The sequence below is a fragment of the Choristoneura fumiferana genome, chromosome 22 (genome assembly GCF_025370935.1).
Source record: "Choristoneura fumiferana chromosome 22, NRCan_CFum_1, whole genome shotgun sequence".
NCBI lineage: Eukaryota > Metazoa > Arthropoda > Insecta > Lepidoptera > Tortricidae > Choristoneura > Choristoneura fumiferana.
The window spans coordinates 5,192,858-5,212,752 of NC_133493.1; the positions used below are offsets into that span (position 1 = coordinate 5,192,858).

The 19,895-nt window shown below is 34.6% G+C and overlaps 2 protein-coding genes across 2 annotated transcripts; both read left to right on the plus strand.

Moving 5' to 3' along the window:
* Positions 1 to 10,120: 10,120 nt before the first annotated feature.
* LOC141440284 (facilitated trehalose transporter Tret1-like) lies at positions 10,121 to 13,215 on the plus strand. Its single transcript, XM_074104756.1, has 3 exons — positions 10,121 to 10,305; positions 11,326 to 11,461; positions 11,640 to 13,215. The coding sequence occupies exons 1-3, from the start codon at positions 10,246 to 10,248 to the stop codon at positions 12,848 to 12,850; spliced, it is 1,407 nt and encodes a 468-aa protein (XP_073960857.1). The 5' UTR covers positions 10,121 to 10,245; the 3' UTR covers positions 12,851 to 13,215.
* Positions 13,216 to 14,053: 838 nt separating this feature from the next.
* LOC141440283 (facilitated trehalose transporter Tret1-like) lies at positions 14,054 to 19,085 on the plus strand. The gene is made up of 3 exons (XM_074104755.1): positions 14,054 to 14,198; positions 15,335 to 15,470; positions 17,184 to 19,085. The coding sequence occupies exons 1-3, from the start codon at positions 14,139 to 14,141 to the stop codon at positions 18,425 to 18,427; spliced, it is 1,440 nt and encodes a 479-aa protein (XP_073960856.1). The 5' UTR covers positions 14,054 to 14,138; the 3' UTR covers positions 18,428 to 19,085.
* Positions 19,086 to 19,895: the final 810 nt, after the last annotated feature.

Consider the following 19,895-nt stretch of genomic DNA (forward strand, 5'->3'; position numbering starts at 1 on the left):
GGGCATAAGCATCTTTTCAGAATGAGGCCTACGCCCACTACTGCGCAACTAAATACGCATATTTATGTATATGGGCCGCGATAACGATGATTATGATGATGATAAACTGATTCTTTACAATTTATTTCTGCAAAAAAAAATCGTATAAGCTGTACATGGCGGCACTGGATTGACCACTACAAACTCGTTGGCTTTACGGCCTCGCAATGTAATGCAACTTGCACGATTTTTCTTTCGGGCCTAAAGCCTTAAACGCAACGGTTAGAACGTGTGTTATTGCCGAATAGTCCACTTTTGACAAAGACATTACATCACGCATTGTATTACCTATTCCATTACGTATTATTCTGTAATGTTTTTGGTGTGAGTATGAATGAATTAACAGCAAATGGAGCGCGACCAACTTGCCTAAATAATTTTACAGCATTGCCTTTTATATTTTTATTTATACTACATACACTTGCGTAGTAAGTGTACCAATACGACCCTGACAAAAGGCTTGGATGTTCTTCATTTTCAAAAACCTCAGTATCATCATCACACGAGTATAACCGTAGGACGTCCAGTGTTCGACATAGGCTTCCCCCATAAACATCTAGTTGCTTCGGTTGGAAGCGATCTCGGCTAATACGAAATTTCAAAAGGTAAGTAAAGATCGCGGGATCGCGGTGGGTGCGGATAGCACGACAAGACCGGTCTGAGTGGAGAGCCTTGGGGGAGGCCTAAGTCCAAAAGTGGACGTCTTTCGGCTGACATGATGATGATGATGATGATTTTTTTACCATTTTGTCGGCAGAACAGCTAAATATGAATATCCGTGCAAAATTACAGCTTTCTAGCACTGATAGTCGCCGTGGACGGACAGACAGATAGACATGGTGAAACTATGTATAAGGGTTCCGTTTTTTGCCATTTTGGCTACAGAACCCTAAAAAGTTGCAAGTCTCGCAACGTAATTTTTCTATTGCTAATGCTTAATATTGCTATAATTGCTCATAATGCTAATTATGAGTATTATTATTGCTTTTAAGATGCACTGTAATATTAATATGATGGAATGTATTATTAATAATTAGGGCCTGTTTCACCACTTGTCGTCTAACTTGGAGTGACGGATATCAGTGATGCCTTCTCTGTTTGTTTTGTCCGAATAAACAAAGACGGCATTACTTTTATCTGACACTTAAAGTTAATCGACACGTAGTGAAATAGGCCCTTAATCTATGTTTATAACATCTACGCAAATTTCAGCCCTAGATGCTTAAATAAGAATTTGTTCTTCAAGCCGGTTATTTTGGTTAGTAACGAGGGGTGTCCGTAGAACTCGATTTCCACCAACTTGCTTATTTTAAAATCGTGGAAAAATACATTTTATAATTCATTTCCATTGAAAATTTTAAGTCAACATTGTTTTAATTTTTTGTGACTATAAATAAATAATATATAAATATAATACTTAATACTTACCTATATAAAAATAATATTTCATACTTATATGCCTGTATAATATAAAACAAAATAAAGGTAACTAAAACTACATACAAACTAAAATTGTAAATAAAAAAGTTGCCCAAAATCACTGCCAGGTGGTAAGGTGCCCAGAAGGCTGGCAGCATTACCACGCTGTATGGTAATGCTTTTATTCAAATAAAAATAAATCGTAAAATGTTTTGCTAAGCGCAAAACTCGGGAATGGCTGGACTGATTTCACCTAGATTTCACTAATTATTTTTTTGTTGTGTTCGTTATTGTCCGGAGAAGCAGCGGAAAAGAGCTTTTAATATAATATGTGTTTCATGATGAGACGGTCCGACATTGAATAAAGATTTAGATGAGATCGAAAAAAAATCAACATTGAATTATTTAATAAATATATTATTAAAAACTACACAATAACCATTATACAAAAATGACTACTAGCCCGCAAAAAAATCTCATTTTTCTTTGTTTTCAGAGCCACCTGCCGTTTTGTTTGAAAATTTCATGGCTAGCGCAGCTGCTTACTTGCTTTGGCAAGGATAGTCCTACTTCTGGTTTACGCGTTTTATCATAGATGGCGCGAAATATGCTTTACGATACGATGTTTCAAAATAAATCAAAAATTTGATCACGTATGATTAAATTCCTCAATAAAATTCTTCATTGCCAGTTTAGTGTACTCTTTTTATCTCGTTTGAAGTGCCATCTATGAGAAAAAATGAAAAACAATATGATCTAAAGAACAGAAACCTGCTGCATTAGTTTTAAATTATGAATGTAATTCCATAACAATTTCCGAGATGGCAGTAAACTTTAAGAAAATCATTTTATTTTTCTTTATTCAATCCAGCAATAAATTTTGGTGCAATAACTTGCAGATACCAAGAAGGCACTTTAAACTATTTATCTAAACACATGCAATTGGGATTCTATTTTTGAAACTTCTTATAAGAGCCTGTAAAAGTACAATAAAATAATTATATCCATGAAAAATTGCAGCTTTCTAACACTAATTCGTCTCCACAGGACGGAACTCTTTAACGGTTAATGGCATCGACTTGAAATTTGGTATTCAAATGTAGTTTGGGTGACAATATAAGAACAGTCAACAACAAGTACAGTCAGCAAAAAAAAGCTTGTATTAAAAATGATTTTTTTACGGAAAACTTATGGATATCTTATTGTGCACGTCAATATCGTTTTAAAATTACAATTTAACCTCTAGTAAATGACTGAGTTTATGTACTCAATCAATTTATAACAAGGTCATCGTAATCAACATCATAATTTTGTCATTGGTTTTTTGGAGTCTTTTTGTATTTTTTATAATTACTCTTCCGTTAGTTAAGTATGTACACAGCGAGGGAAACTCATGGATCCAAACAGACTCGGCAAAAGCGCCTGCCTGAAATAAGAAAACGAAGTCGACTCAAAGCAGCATTGCAGCGATCTGGGACGCTTTTCCTAAATGAACATCGTCCACAGAGTATACATATAAATATGTTATCTCTGTATTGTAAAAAAGTAAAATAAAAGATACATACAGCAGCAACAATGATATGAATACAGCCAAAGTGCAATAAATATAAAGTCCTGTTAACATATTTTTGGCACTTCAAACGTATGTAGGTAAGCATATTTTTGTTGCTGACTCTACAAAGGTGAATTTATGCGTTTAAAAGATTCTTAACCAGTCCTCAATCCATGAAAGGGTTATAAGTTTGAAGCCAATGTGTGATTATGGCATTGTAGCTCTCAAATGGACGGGCCGATTTCGATGTGTTTTTTTTACAACATAGGGAGTTTCCTTGTGGTAATTCTTAGCTATACTTATTTGATAAACATTGGTTCAGCCGTTTTTAAAATATTGCTCATTGAAATGACAGTGTCGGGAGTATTTCGACTTAGCTAAGTTAGTTTTGTTATCGATAGAAAGCGAAATTTTTGTGGTTGTCATCATCATCACCCGGAGAAGACGTACAGATATGTATTAAACACAGGCCTATGTACCATCAGCCAAATAAGTGGTCTATCAATTTTTAAACAAGTTCCTATCAAACGAATATGTCGCTAAAGTCGAACTTTCAAGTTGACAGACACGTCTATTGGCCTTATTGTTTTATGACATGCAAACGATTATCAACTTTAGGGTGGTAGACCACATATTTGGCTGATGGTACCTCTTGCACTTGTATCCACAGGTCTGTTGTATATTTATTCTGCTGTACTGCTTAGTATCTTATAGTATGGTGTACAATAAAGAGTTATTGAATTGTATTGCAAGTGTATACAAGTGGCTTATTCCTGCGTCATTACAAAATCAAGAAATTGGCGTGACATTTATAGTTACCATAAAATATTATTAATGCAAACATAAAGTCATTAAGATTATTAACGTACAATAATTAAACAAGTGTAAACCGAAGGCTGCTTAACAAATTTCAAAAGAAGAAAAGTTTATTTTTAACAGACTTCAAAAAAAGGAGGTTCTCTATTCGGGTGTATATATACAGTGGTGGCCACGTAATTAAGAACGATTTGAAGTTCCAGATTATTTTTAACTAAATCATGTCATGTGTAGTCGTGGGTCCTTCTTAGAAGTAACTAGTTACGTTATGAAATAGCCACATGAATAGAGCAAACGGGATTTAGAATAAAGAATAAAATTACTGTCATTTTTACTCAAATTTTGTTTTTATTCTCTTTAGTAACAAATTCAAATAGTAATGAAGCTGGACAAATAATTAAGAACGATTTATTGAACGGTTCGAAAGTTTTTTTATTTGAAACTTAGATTAACTAAATCACACTAACGTGAAGTTTGTACAGAAAAAAAAGCAATGTTATACATTTTAACTAAAATTAATAGTTAGTAGCATGTCCACGGCTTTTTATTACTGCCTTACACCGGCGAGGCATTGAATCTATCAATTTTTGACATTTCGCAAGAGAGATAGAGTTCCATTCTTCTAAGAATACGTCATACAGTTCTCTTAAATTGCCACACTGTCGATTTGAAACTTTTTTCTTGACTTCGCACCAAAGATGCTCTATTGCTCTAAGATCGGGGCTGTTGGCTGGCCAATCTAAGACAGAAACTGATTGCGATGTGAGGAATTCCTTAACTGTACGTGCAGTATGCTTGGGACCATTGTCGTGCTGGAATGTCCAAATAACCGGAAGCACGCCTTCAGCATATGGTAACATTGTTTCTTCCAGTATGTTTTTGTATTGAAATTGATCCATGTTTCCTTCTATCAGCCTAACAGGTCCAACACCATGTCCAGAAAAACATCCCCAAATTTTTACATTTCCCCGCCATGCTTTAAAGTTACTTTTGTGTACTTTGGGTCGGATGCTTTATTTGGAGGCCGTTTTACATATCGTTTGCCATCAGAACATACCCTATTTATTTTTGTCTCGTCAGAAAAAAGAACGTTTTTCCACTGTCTGACTGTCCAGTTTTCATATCTTCTTGCAAATGCAAGCCGGGCTTGCCTATGACACCGTTTCAACATAGGCACCTTCCTTGCTATCCTTCCGTGCAACTTTTCTTCCACCATACGCATTCGAATACTGCGTGCCGAGATTGCTGAAGGGTTGTTTTCGCCAAAATATTCTTTTCTCAACTCATTAGACCCTTTAAAAGAATTTTGTTTTGCCAAACGAACGATACTTCGATCATCTCGACGAGATGACTTTCTTTGTCTAGGTACACGCGGAACATTTGAAGTAGTTTGATACGTAGCAAAATGCTTTATGGCGTGGAAAACCATAGTTTTTGAACATTGCAGATGATCGGCTATGTGTTTATACGACCAATTCTTGTCGCGAAGTTTTAGTATTACTTTTCTTGTATATTTATCACAACTTTTATTTTTCCCCGTTGTTTTTATATGAAGCAATAGCCTTTAAGACTTTTACGGCACTAAATGGCGCCAAAATTATTCAAATAATAACCTAAAACCACAAAGCGGCGGTCCGTTCTCTATTTAAATTTGAATAAAAAATAAACTATTCAGCGTTCTTAATTATATGACCAGCCAGTAAGTAGTAATACTAGGTTTAGATGTAATATATAAAGTTTATCTATTTATTTTTTAGCCAATTATATGTATAAATGAATTTACCGCTAGTAAGGAAAAGTTTTACGATACCGAGAGAAGTACAAAAATATACATACAGTTAGTAACACTTGTCAGTTTGAAAAAATCTTCTCTATAAAAAATCGTTCTTAATTATATGACCACAACTGTATACACTCGAATTGAGAACCTCCTTGTTTGTTACGCGATAACTCCACCAATTGTGGGCCGAATTTCAAAATTCATTTTTAGTTCTAAAGGACATACTTCCGAAGAGGTCCCATTGACACCAAGTCAGGATCTGATGATGGAATCCTAGAGAAATCGAGGGCAACCCTCGAATTATAAAGCACGCCTATAGTGATTTCGGCATTTTTAACACCAAATCAAGTATTTACTTTCAGAAAGTATCATTTGGTGGGAGTGATTAAGGCCAAATACATAATTATTATGTGTAGGTGAGGTAGACCACTATAGTTCCACTCCTGCTGAGGCACCAACTTTAAACTCGTAGAGAATAATTTTCAAGGTTTTTGAAGTCGGTTCCATTTGTTGTTAAAAAAAATAATACAGACATTTAGTTGGTATTAAAGTGATATTATTTATTTTGGTACAATTTTACCAACACGATTTTGTTATAAAGAAACATGAAGTTTTCTGACAAATTGATGATGAAAGAGTTCAAATTGAAAATGTTCGAGCAAATACCGGGTGTGGCCTGTGTAATACGAGCAAAAAAATTAAAACATAGATCGTCCTCGTCAAACTGAACAACATTAGTTCAGCGACTTTTAAAAATAATGGAGTCTTTGAATTTTCCTTTTTTCATACAAATTAAATACTGCTATGCACGCCATCCTAGAACACAACTGACATCGCCTGTCAAGCTACAAACATCAAGCATTTTGCTTTACATTGCTTCTTCAAATAAACTTACAAGTGTAATAAAAATTAAAAAACTAATTATTTTTAAAAGTCGCTGAACTAATGTTGTTCAGTTTGAGGAGAGTGGTTTATGTTTTAATTATTTGCTCATATTACAGGCCACACCCGGTATAAAAATTTGGCAGCAACCGGTTTTTAGACAAGTAAGCAGAAATAAGATGTCGTCAGTGTTTTTTTCCCGCGACCACTATACTACTATACTACCACCATACTTACCACTATACTTGTACTATTACTTTATTCTGTGCCTCGACGGCTTCGCCAAAAGGAAGTTACAATTTTAGCACTCTTTGTTTTTATGTTAGTACCTACTTGTGTTTGTACACACACACTTCGCACACGTAAATCATAAGATCCAGCAGCTGAATTGAAATTTCGGGATTTTTAAAAATTCCCGTGGGAATTCCAGAAGATTAAATCGTGGTTTTCATTGACGTTACATTAAAAAAAATCATGTCAAATTTCATGACTCTAAGCCCAGCGGTCGTTGTTTCGAGATTTTATCCCTATCCCAAGGAAATATCGGGATAAAAAGTAGCCTATGTTTTATTCAAAATGCCAGCTATCTACATACCAAATTTCATCCAAATCCGTTTAGCCGTTTCAGCGTGAAGGAGTAACAAACATACTCACTCACTCACAAATATAAGATAAAGAAAAACTTTCCTAGTAATTAGACTAAGTATACAGATCTGAAAAAAGGATGAAAGCTATTCTCATTCATCTTTGCACTCAAATCTAATTACCGTGTCTCCCAGAAGTACCACAGTAATTAGACTGGTGCACACATGAATAAGAAATAACTATGTTTTTATTTTTCAAAATTTGTGCTCAATTTGCGCCTGCACCGTGACGTCGGGTTTGCCGTGTCCGCTGTGTGACACGGTCCCTTCCGCAGACACCTCTGTGTTCTTGTCTAGGTTCCATTTACCAGCCCCTGTCGCTGATATCTGTAACGAGTTGTATTGATTTATAGTCAACTATTACTATTTATAACCGACTTCATAAAACCTCCTCCGTTCTATGTTCCAATGTTTGTATTTTTTTTATGTATGTTCTCCGACTACTCAGTCAATTGTGGACGAATTTTCAAAATTCTTTTTTTATTCGAAAGGGTACAATTTTGGCATTTTTAGCATTAAAATAAGCATTTACATTTAGAAAGTATCATTTGGTAAACTGGACCTAATGAAGACCAATGGAACTCGTCAAAGCGAAGTAATGCTCGCTCGTCTATAAACGATCATGTAAGGAGGGCAAGAGCGCAGTTAGCGGTATCAGCAATTTTTGAAAAAAATATTCGTTTTTCTTTTACAAATATAAAATTTTACTCGCAAACGTGATGAAAAACATTGTATGCCGCACGGGCGGTAGGTACTAGAATTACGAACATCGACTCATTAAAGCCCTCAGTCTTCGACTTCGGGCTTCTAATAGACTCTCGTTCGTAATTCCTTATTTACCGCCCTTAAGATACAATGTACTATTTCAGCCAAATGTACAGAACGTTAACCTTGCCTTTTCTAGAAGAAAGGTTCCACCCTAATATGTGATTCAGTTTTATCGACAATATGTTCCAACGTAGTACCGACCGAAGCGACTTTAACAATTTTGGTAATTGACTGAATAATTTAAAGAATTTTGTTGGAAAAATAAAATCTTAGAAGTTCAGTTCAACTATAAACGTAAGCGACAGGGAAAAACTAAATGATCATAATCTTAGGCACGAATAATTAAATAAAACATGATTATTTTATTTATAACAGTCAGTGCAATTGATAATAATGCAACTTTCCTATTCATATTATCAACACAATAGGTTTTAGTTGATACTTTGTTGCATGAATTGTATGGCTTAAAGTATTGTAATAAATATTGATATAAGTAATCAGATCAGATTAATTATAATTATCCTATAACAAGACACGTTATAAATGCTCTGTAAATAGTCACATACACAATACATAACAGTGTAGTGCTGCCTTCTTACTATGTTTCAAGATAAATGATTAGCGTTAAATTGACTGAAAAGCATAAAACATGGGGCTAATAAATATATGGAGCAGATGGATAATTGAATAACATATAAGCGCACAAAGGTGAACTATAGCACATCTTAGATCTCCTTAAAAGTCAATTTAGAGTGGATAATGAGTATTTAGTTTAGAATATTGGGAGAAATGAGTTGCCGAATCAAATAAAACATCAAAAATATTGCAGTGTATAGCTATGTAAAAACATAAGTAGATTTTACCCCTTCGTTACCGTGGTACCATCAGATAGTACCATTGATTGTACAGGGGAGGCCTATGTCCAACGGTAGACGCTTACGGCCAGGGGTCGGACAAAAAGTGCCGATGACGTCAAACCACTTATAGGATGATTTCAAATAGTATTTTTGATTTTCATAAACAATTATCACTTATCATTTATCAACCCCGCGATCTTAACCAAGTCGTCGCTCCATCGTGTTGGAGGCCTACCGACAGCTCGTCTCCCGGCTCAGATCGCGGTGGATGCGGAAAGCACAAAACCGGTCTGAATGGAGAGCCTTGGGGGAGGCCTATGTCCAGCAGTGGAAGTCTTTCGGCTGACATGATGATGATGATGATTTATCAACCTTTTTGAACATGAAACTACCGTGAGACTTCGTACCGTGGTGGGTGGCGCGTAGTGTGCATGTTGCGGAAGCCGCCGAGTCGCGTGCTCCCGAGAAGAAGGGCTACGAAATAGCCCGAAACATGTCGAGCTAAACTCGGTTTAAGACGTGAGTTATCCGTTACAATATCATTTAATATTTATCAACCTCTTTATTAAACTATATGAAATTTATTTTATTCACTTAATTCTATTAATTTATTTACGATTATTTTGTTACTTCATTAATGCTATTTTGTTACTACATGTCACACGGAAGTTTAAATAAAAACATCATCTTGTGTGCAAGATTACGTCATTTTTACGTCATCCGCACTTTTTGTCCGACCCCTGCTTGCGGCTGATACAATGATGATGATAGTTTTATTTGAAGTAAAAATGAAATTTAAAATGATATTGAAACAGGCGTTACTTTGCGGAGGTCCATATCAATGAATGAACGGGTTCTAAGCAAAGTATCGTTCGCTAAATAATGAAAAAAAAAATGTTAAATATGAGGTTGAATCACTAGGCACTAATGTAATATATCTGTACCAGATGTTGCCGCTCGGGGTTATAATACCAAAACGTGATTGATTGAAATTATCTTAAGTAATATTAAGGTAAGTTACAATGCATAGATACTGCATTAACAGCCCTATCGATAATAGGAGTTTCACGCGCAGAGCAACTTGTAACTTTAATGTACGCTGACCGTACAAGTTTTAAACATTACTTTGCTCACCCGCGACCTAAAGTAATAAGTATAGTAGAGTTAGGTCGCGGGTGAGCAAAGTTATTATTTATAGTTCATTAATAATGACGTAGTTCTAAAAACTCAAGACGAAGTGAAAGCCAAAAGTCTTTTCACTGGCTTGGTTACTGTTTATCACTATACACTACTGTCACTGTAACATTCTGAGATAGCAAACATAGTCTAATATAAGATATTAAACGTTCCTTATCACAACGCAATGAGCTAAGTCGTATTTATCTCAACTCTGTCTAATGCAGTATTTTTACTTCCAAGTCGCGGTGTTCTTTTGTTTTTACTAAAAGCTATATGGTTTGATAAAAATACGGTTTTGAAGTGATTAAGATGACGAATCGTGAAGAAAAAAATGATTTACCCTTTTGGAAGATACCAGCAGTGAGACAGGTAAGGAAATTTAAAAATAAAGTACTTTTTTCTTTTGTAATGGCTTTAGTAAAGAGATCTTTTAAGTTGCTACACTCTTGACAGAGTCTGAGTGCTGCTGCTCACTATCACATAAGTCCCCTTAGTCTTTGATAAAACAAAGTAAAGTAAATAAACAAAAGTAAAACTATTTTTAAGGTTATTGACTTTTTTATTAAGCCATTATTTAAAAAAGTCTACACGGTAACTAACAAACACACAACTAGGTGGTTGGTACATTATCAATTTAGCTATACCACATCCGATTTGCAAATGAGACATAGCGACTCTTTCCAAGAGTGTTGTAAAAAGATTAACCAAACTGTTATTGTATTGTATTGTATTTTAATTCTTTACTGTACATAAAACTTATGAAAATTACAATTAACAAGAGAAAGAGATGTACAAAGGCGAACTTATCCCTTAAAGGGATTCCAGTTAACCTTTGAAATGGCGTGAGAGTAGGTAGTAGCGCTTTGTGCAGCAACTACGAACTCCGGTCTCCAGCATACTAGCAGAGTTGAAGGCAAATGGAATCTACCACATTATTTTCCCAAGAAGTCGACATGGCGGTTCGCTACCAATCTTGACCCGACTGCCCTGCCAAAATTGTAGTTAGATAGAAGAGACATCATTATTCGAAACTTGTGTTTACCCGCGGCTTCGCACACGTAAATCATTAGATCCAGCAGCTGAATTGAAATTTCGGGATTTTTAAAAATTCCCGTGGGAATTCCCGAAAATTAAAGTTTCTCGACTCTAAGCTCTAAGCCCAGCGGTTCTTATTTCGAGATTTCATCCCTATCCCGTGGGAATATCGGAATAAAAAGTAGCCTATGTTTTATTCCAGATGTCCAGCTACATACCAAATTTCATCCAAACCCGTCCAGCCGTTTCAGCGTGAAGGAGTAACAAACATACTCACAAACTTTCGCATTTATAAAAATAAGTAGGATAAGTAGGATTTTAAAGATACAAAACTTAACTTTTCTATGTTTGTAGACATTTGTTATATGCGGCCCAATGGCTTTGATATTCAGCGCCGGAGTGTTCATGGGAACCGCAACAGTGATGTTGCCGCAACTGAAGAAGGATGATTCCGATATATACGTCAGCGAGCCAATGTCAGCCTGGTTATGTAAGTTTTAAATTTTTATCATTTAAGTATAAAAAAATGTAATTTGCTTCAATTTTTATTAGGAACGCTGGTGTTCTAGGTTCTATTCATTGTTTTTTTGTATTGTTTGTAACTTAGCTTTCCTCAATTTTCAATGCAGACAATAATTTATTATTAAAAGTTTGGCATTTTGTTCCAGATTCAGTAAACGGATTTGGATCAGTACCCGCTGCTTTGACTATACCATATTTAAGCCAACGCAAAGGATACAAATTTAGCTTTAAAATCATCTGTTTACCCTTAATTATCGCATATATTCTTCAATTTTTTGCAACCAACGCCGTCCATCTTTTAATAGCAGCATTATGCCAAGGTGTAACAATGGGTGGCAATGTTACACTAGGTATAATTGCCATAACGGAATATGCAGAACCAAGACTTAGAAGTTTGTTCCTAGTTTTAAAAGGAGCAACTTTTTTCTGGGGTATTTGGGTTGCTAACACTATTGGAACTTTCGCGTATTGGAGAAACATTCCTTTATTAGGAATATGGCCTGCCTTAATTGCTTTTTTTTCATGCATCGTATGGCCTGATGGTCCATATTGGTTGGCAAGTGTAGGAAGGATCGAGGAATGTAAAAAATCTTTTGAATGGCTTCGAGGAACTGGAAATTATACAGATGAGCTATCGTCTATCATCAACAACCAAACGATCAAACCGGATAAAAATAATATAATGAAAAAAAACTTACTGTCTACGATTAAGAATGCCATTGTATTGCGACAGTTTTATATGCCTTTGGCAGTCAATTTTGTTTTATATTGCTTGTTTCAATTTAGTGGTAAAATGGTGATGACCGTCTATGCACTTATCATCATTGAAGATATCACAAAAAGTGAATCAACAGCATATGCTGGAATGTTAATCATAGATGGGGTCACTATACTTGGCATGTACATTGGCAGTTATATATCTATGAAAGTTAGGCGAAGGAATATGTTACTAATAACTTCAGCAATAACTATTTTATTTTTGTACGCATTATGCTTATATTTATCATTGGTAGCGTATGAAGTGGTTACTCAAAATGACATTATTTCGTTAACTTTGCTTGTTTTGTATTCTTTTGCTGTTAGTTGGGGTCCTATGAATTTAGCAAATACTTTTACCTCAGAAATAGCACCGATGAGGTTTAAAACGTTTATAGTGTCTGTAAGTTCATGCGCTTTTTGGGGGTTACAAACGGCAAATTTGCGACTAGCTCCAATTCTACTGGCAAATGTTGGCATGCACGGCAGCTTTGGTATTTACGGCACGTTTACACTTATATCTTTGATTTATTTGTATAAATATTTACCAGAAACTAATAATAAGACTTTGCAAGAACTAGAGTTATGCTTTGTTAAATAAAGGAAAAGGTAAAATAAATAATGTGTTAGAAAAAAATGTTTTTTGTATCAAGTTCATTCGCATACTATATCATGTCAGCACAACGCTCGGTCTTTACCTTTATAATTTTATCATTTATCCATCATCATCATCATTAATTTAAGAGCTTAGCTCTTGTCGGTGGAGTAATCGCCACTCATTTCAATTCTCTGCCAGCGTTTTCAGCTTCTGATACGATCATTTTATCCAATTATTATAAAATATTACTCTCGAAACTTTCTATGTCAATATTGTCTTAATCCGTTTATGTAACCATGTACCATATCATATTTATATATATATGTCCACCATATTTAACCATAATTTTAAAATAAATAAACATGCTTTATTGACATGATGTTATGTTATGTTTATAAGCCTATTTTAAATGTATGCCATACGATTAAATAAATTGACATGATCATTATAGTTGTTTGTATTCTTTTCTAAATTTACCCTTGGCTTACAGTAAAACACACGAAAATGTGTCAGCCAACGTAAGAATCAGCCAAATACGTACCAGTCCACGCACAGTGTAGAATTTCGTTCATATACGGAAAATAAACAATATTAGGAGCAATAATTCTGCAGAAGTGCAAAATCTGCGACTGAACACGTTTTCAAGATTTACAAATATATTTATTTTTGATTAATCCAACTCAGGGCATTTCTTTCATCAACATTTCTGAAATCTGCTGAAACAGGTTCCTATTTATGTGAATTTAATTAAAAATGTGTGTGGTGCGTATACTTTGAAAAACTTTATGTTGTTTTCATCTTTTATCTCATGAAACCAGAATTGTTTTGTCACTTGACAACATTAAATTATAGCACTTAGTGTTTTGCAATGAGATCTTTTAACTGAAAAATGATTTTACCAAACCTAAAGCCTGTTTAAAAGATCTAAAACCTCAAATTATATCAAATTATGTCTAATAACGAATAATAGTTATCTTTCCATTTATTCGTAAATTTATTAATTTTGCTTAACTCTGCTGCGAACTAACAACTAACCCCTCATTTAAAAATATAATTTACTGAAACTAGTTTGTATTGATAGCACAAGCTTTGCTTATCAATGCTACTTTAACATAATCTGTCTAAACATTTTAAAAGATAACAATTATACTATAAATACTAAACCCTAAAACAAGATTAGATATTTCATGAGATTCTCATCTGAGACAAAGAGTAATGCTGCTTTTCTCTTGAATGTCACCGATGTTTTTAAATATTTTTTTCAAAACAAAACAGTATCGGCGCAATCAAGATGACGCATCATGTCGAAAAAAAGGTTCTACCTCTTTGGAGGATACCAGCAATGAGACAGGTAAAATAACCATGTATTTTCTGTGTGTGTTTGAGTATTTTTGTTGTTAAATGACAAGATTTTTTGTAATCGAATAAAGTGTTTTTCTCAAAAATGACCGTAAAAGTTGACATTATTGTTTACATATCAGAAGGTGAAGTGCATAGTTTATGGTCAGCGAAAATTAAAAAGTTAAAACGATTGCAGGCGCGCTAGCTCGACGATAATGAATTAGCGCGCCTGTAATCAGTCACATTTTTTTTAAAGTTAAAAAGGCCATGGCAATATTGGCACAAGTCGTATACATACAGCCAAGTCTAATGGCCGGTATCAGATATTTTGTTGGAACTCCGGACTTTTTCTATTGGGTCTGAAATAGCTTGTGGTGTTTTCGGTAGAAAAATACACCTGCAGTTTATTTTTTAATGAAAAAAGGCGGGAAAGCATAAGAAAAGTATTGGAATAAAATGAAATTTTACAATATATTTTGAGAAAAAGTTTATTCTATTTCAGAATTATTCACCATTTTTGAGAAAAGCTTTATATTAGTCTCGGCTGGAATAGCAATTGCTGGCTTCGTATTAGTTAAACGGACTCGCAAGCTCGTCCGTTTAATACTCATACTCAGCCAGCAATTGCCTACTTCCAGGCCACGACAATAATCTACTATTGTTTATTGTACTTAAGTTATAGTTGAGCATTGTGTAAAAGTTGAGCAGTATCTAAATTAATGACTACAGTCATTATAGAAAATCATTTTGATAATTAAATTGAAATAAAAAGCTTTGCAGGAACGAAAGTATAATTGGAAAGTAAGATTGTTTTTTTGGAATCTTTTGTATTTTTTATTTCAATTCCAAATTTTTTGTTACTTTTACGGTCATCCCGTAAAATCTATCACCACCAGCGCTGGTCTTATTTTTCTGTGCATCTATATTTCAGTTTGTATTTTCGATATAATTGGAAAGATTTTTGTTTGATAACTTACTTACTTAAACTAAATTACTAATTCTGAATTTGTGAAACATCATATTTTTATGGTTTTCTAAGATGCGATATGATGTGAATAACTGTACCACTGACTGAAAATCAAGCCTAGACGTGACTTTCAATAAAAAAAGTTACTATACTAAGAAAATTAAATCTATGATTTCCAGACATACGTAATACTTGGTCCAATGTCTTTGATATTCAGCGCTGGAGTGTTCATGGGAACCTCAACGGTGATGATGCCACAACTGAAGAAGGATGATTCCGACATATACGTCAGCGAGTCAATGTCAGCCTGGTTATGTTAGTATTGCAAAAACTTAACACAAGTACACTCTAAGCACACAATAGACTACATGTGGTACTATGTTTATAAGGATAAGCTGCAATGAGAATCCTCAAAAATTACAAATTGGTCTTCATTATCGTTAAATAAAGAAGAGAATAATATAAAATACCCGTGCAAAATTTCATATTTTAGCAGTTACTAAATAATAAAATTTGTTTTAGATCTGTATGTTTAAAAACGAATCTCGAGGTCTACCTATATACCTCTAATAATTCATACTTCGAATCCGTCTAGCGCTGTTTTAGTATGTAAGAGTAACAAATACGAGTACTTACAGATTCACAAGCTTTCACATTTACCAGAGTATTGTTTTTTTTGCTCGATTTGGCGGGGGCAATGTCGTGCCTGCAGATTAGTAGGATCAGTACTTTCTTCTGCCACAATACTATCGGGATAGTCGTAGATCCATTCACTGCACCGACTACCGCTGCTGCTGCACCCCTTCCATTCCTTGCTTCTGCTAGTGTCATTGAGATCTTCATTAAGCGTATTATCTTTGCAACTGAAATAGAAATACTTTCGATTTTTACGATTTTCTCCTAAGAAATTATTTTATTAAGGTTGCATTTTTGATTTTGAGGTAAAGAAACTATAGGAAAAGTTTTTACTCGCCAATATAATAATAATATTTTTTGTCGCTATTCGGGAAATGGACCGTCTTTGTTGTCACAAGTAATTTAAAATATGTTTAATGATGGAGGGGGGGGGGGGGGTTCCCTTATCACCTTGTACCGGTATTTAATAACAACGTTACTTGATAAATTAACATTATGGTAACGTTACCCAATTAACGTTACTTGATTTTTTCGTGACCATGAGACTTGAAATGGACTCAAAACGTCGGAAATTATAATCGTGAATGCATTATATAATTCGTCAAAAATAGCAATTCTTAATTATATTTTGATACGAATTACATACAAGCACATATATATCGTTGTTGAGTAGATTTAATAGCATAAACAAATGTTCTGATTTAGCAGAATGATGACCAGAGACGCCGCTATAATGTAAAAGTGAGAAGTAATCTTTTAAATTAACGTTAACTTTATGTGAACAGCTTAAAACGTAAAAAAGATTATACCGGTAAAAATTGAAAAATTACGGTACATCCTGACTTAACGTCAAATCTGTAACGTTACCAACTTTTTACCGGTATTTGAAGCCCTGCCAAGAACTAAGGACTGGAATTAAGCACACAATATCTCAATGCTCGTTGAGAATATTAATAAAGTTACAGTTATTTACTCAGGGATGTAAGTAGTATTACGCACGTTTGCAAATTAACGACAGTGACATAGTTACTAAAATGTGTCTCAATTTAATTTTAAATCAAAAAATGACAGCCACAGATCAAATCGAGTTTTTAAATTGCTGCACTAGAAAATAGTAAAAAGTCGTGGTGATATTGGAATACGCGTAGAGTAGTAAAAAAACTCCAATTCTGATCTTGTCGAACTAGTTGTCGAAAATTCCATTTGACCCGCAGTTTTAATTCATATTCAAATTCATTTATTCGCGTTTATAGCAAAACACATATTTTACAACTTAAGAATATTTTTTTCAGGGCGATCTCAAAATCGGTCCCCTGTTGTTGAATGAAAAATTATATCCTTTAACCATCTAGCAAAAAGTAAGTAGAAATAATTTTTGCTATTTTATTTCAGATTCCGTGAACGGCATTGGATCAATGCCTACAGTCTTACTTGTACCATATATAAGCCAATGGAAAGGATATAAATTGACCTTCGTTCTCATATGCTTACCAGTAATTATCGCATTTATTCTCCATCTCTTTGCCACTAACGCCGTTCATCTTTTAATAGCAGGGTTATGTCAAGGTGTCACAATGGGAGGCAATATTTCTCTAGGAATCATTTCGATAACAGAATATGCAGAACCAAGACTTAGAAGTTTTTTCCTTGTTATGAAAAGTGCATCGTTCTTCTGGGGTATTTGGACTGGCAACATTATTGGAACTTTCTCATATTGGAGAAACATCCCTCTATTAGGAATATGGCCAGCCTTATTCGCTTTGTTTTCGTGCATCATATGGCCCGAGGGTCCATATTGGTTGGCAAGTGTAGGAAGAATTGAAGAATGTAAGAAATCATTTGTATGGCTGCGAGGTCCTGAAAATGACAAAGATGAGCTAGCGGCTATTATTAAAAACCAAACGAAAAACTCTGATAATTCAGGCAAAAGTAACTTGGTATCCAAAATTAAGAAATCAGCTGTTTGTCGACAGTTTTATATGCCTTTCGCAGTCAATTGTGTTTTATATAGCTTGTATCAATTTAGTGGCAAAATTGTGATGACTGTCTATGCGCTTGTCATCATTGAAGATATCACTAAAAGTGAATCAACAGCCTATGCTGGAATGTTACTCATAGATGGAGTGACTGTTGTTGGCATGTACATTGGCAGTTACGTAGCGATGAATGTAAGAAGACGGAACATGTTTTTAATAACTTCTGCAGTAACTATTTTCTTTTTGTATGTATTATGTTTGTATTTGTCATTGGTAGCGTATGACGTAGTTACTCAAAATAATGTTGTTTCGTTAACATTGCTTGTTTTGTATACCTTTGCAGTTAGTTGGGGTCCTATGGTTTTATCAACTTCTTTTACTTCTGAAATAGCACCGATGAGATTTAAAGCTTTTATAGTGGCAGTAGGTTCATGCGTATTCTGGGGTTTGCAAACAGCAAATTTGCGACTAGCTCCAATTTTAATGGCAAATGTCGGCATGCACGGCAGCTTCGGTATCTACGGCACTTTTACACTTTTATTTTGGATTTATTTGTATAAATATTTACCAGAAACGAATAATAAGACTTTGCAAGAACTAGAATTATGCTTTGTTAAAGATAAAGATAAAAGGAAAATGGATGATGTGATTGAAAATTAAGTTGCTTGGTATTGTTGTTGAATTTGTTATCATTCATTACTTTAGCTTTACACAAAAAACGGAATGTGTTTTTTTGTTCAAACGGTCGCGTTGACAATAGACACGGTCCGGTCATGCGCGCAGCTTGCAATGGCGGCCTCACGGTCCCACCGGAAGACCAGCGCTGGCTCCTGAGCCGGCATTACGCTGAGGTGGGTCCGTTTCGTCAATGGTAACTGCTTTCCTTGTCTGTGTCATTTATGTAATCATTTACAATAAACAATCGTAAATTAAATCGTACAATAAAGAGTCATATTGTATTGTATTGTTTTGTTTAATAGTGTTTTATCAATGATAGGCACTGAATAACATATCAAAGTTTGCATGGCAACTGAAAATAAAAACACCTTGTATTTTCTATGTAAGTATACTTGATTCATTACCTACGGAAAAAATAATTAGTAGATAATTAATCATTTACATAAAAAAATTATGTTGGGACTATTGAAACCAATTTTAATGACTAAATTACATTGTGTCTTAAGGGCAGTAAATAAGGAATTACGAACGAGAGTCTATTAGAAGCCCGAAGTCGAAGACTGAGGGCTTTAATGAGTCGATGTTCGTAATTCTAGTACCGCCCGTGCGACATACAATGTTTTTCATCACGTTTGCGAGTAAAATTTTATATTTCTAAAAGAAAAAATATAATTAGTTAAAAATATACTTTCAGCGCTGCCCTCTTCGCGCTCCCCTCCTGCAGCATGCGCCGCAACGTGCGTGTGCATGTGGTCCAGCAGCAGCGCGCGCAACGACATAATATATGTCACTGACAATTGTAACGTTGATGAATATGACTATTGTTGATTTTGATCTCTTTTTATATAACTGTGTACCTATTTAGATATTTATTTCGTTGATTTTCATATGATTATAGTTGATTATGAGGTCGTTTTAATTAATAAGTGGCTAGGCTGATTACTGGGTACACAAAAGCTGATTATTAGATTTTAGTGGCTGATTAGGTACTGGAAATAAGTGCTATTTTGTGTTTAAAACTAAATATAAAATTATCAAAGAAGTTTTTTTGTTATTTCCTTGTTTTTATTAAAACAAGAGTAAATAATGAACCAAACTGAGTAATACATTTTATTATCTGCCCTAATCCTGTAGACATAACCTTTGTTAAGTTTGAACCTTTGTTCAAACTTGAAATTTCCATTAAAAGGATAACTTCTGGTGCCTTTACCCTTGCTTTTTTGATGATAAAGATAAAATAAAAAATAATGGCGATGCTCAAAATGATGACGAAAGCGAAACAATATTAGAAGAAGATAACTCACGTCTTAAACCGAGTTTAGCTCGACATGTTTCGGGCTATTTCGTAGCCCTTCCTCTCAGGAGCACGCGACTCGGCGGCTGCCGCAACACGCACACTACGCGCCACCGCTCTGCTCGCACGACTGTCCGACAAAACTAACACCGGCGC

Coding starts and splice junctions, on each gene's coding strand:
- LOC141440283 (XM_074104755.1), top strand. CDS start 14,139: ATGACGCATCATGTCGAAAAAAAGGTTCTACCTCTTTGGAGGATACCA. Junction 14,199..15,334: donor GGATACCAGCAATGAGACAG/GTAAAATAACCA, acceptor TATGATTTCCAG/ACATACGTAATACTTGGTCC. Junction 15,471..17,183: donor GTCAATGTCAGCCTGGTTAT/GTTAGTATTGCA, acceptor ATTTTATTTCAG/ATTCCGTGAACGGCATTGGA.
- LOC141440284 (XM_074104756.1), top strand. CDS start 10,246: ATGACGAATCGTGAAGAAAAAAATGATTTACCCTTTTGGAAGATACCA. Junction 10,306..11,325: donor AGATACCAGCAGTGAGACAG/GTAAGGAAATTT, acceptor CTATGTTTGTAG/ACATTTGTTATATGCGGCCC. Junction 11,462..11,639: donor GCCAATGTCAGCCTGGTTAT/GTAAGTTTTAAA, acceptor ATTTTGTTCCAG/ATTCAGTAAACGGATTTGGA.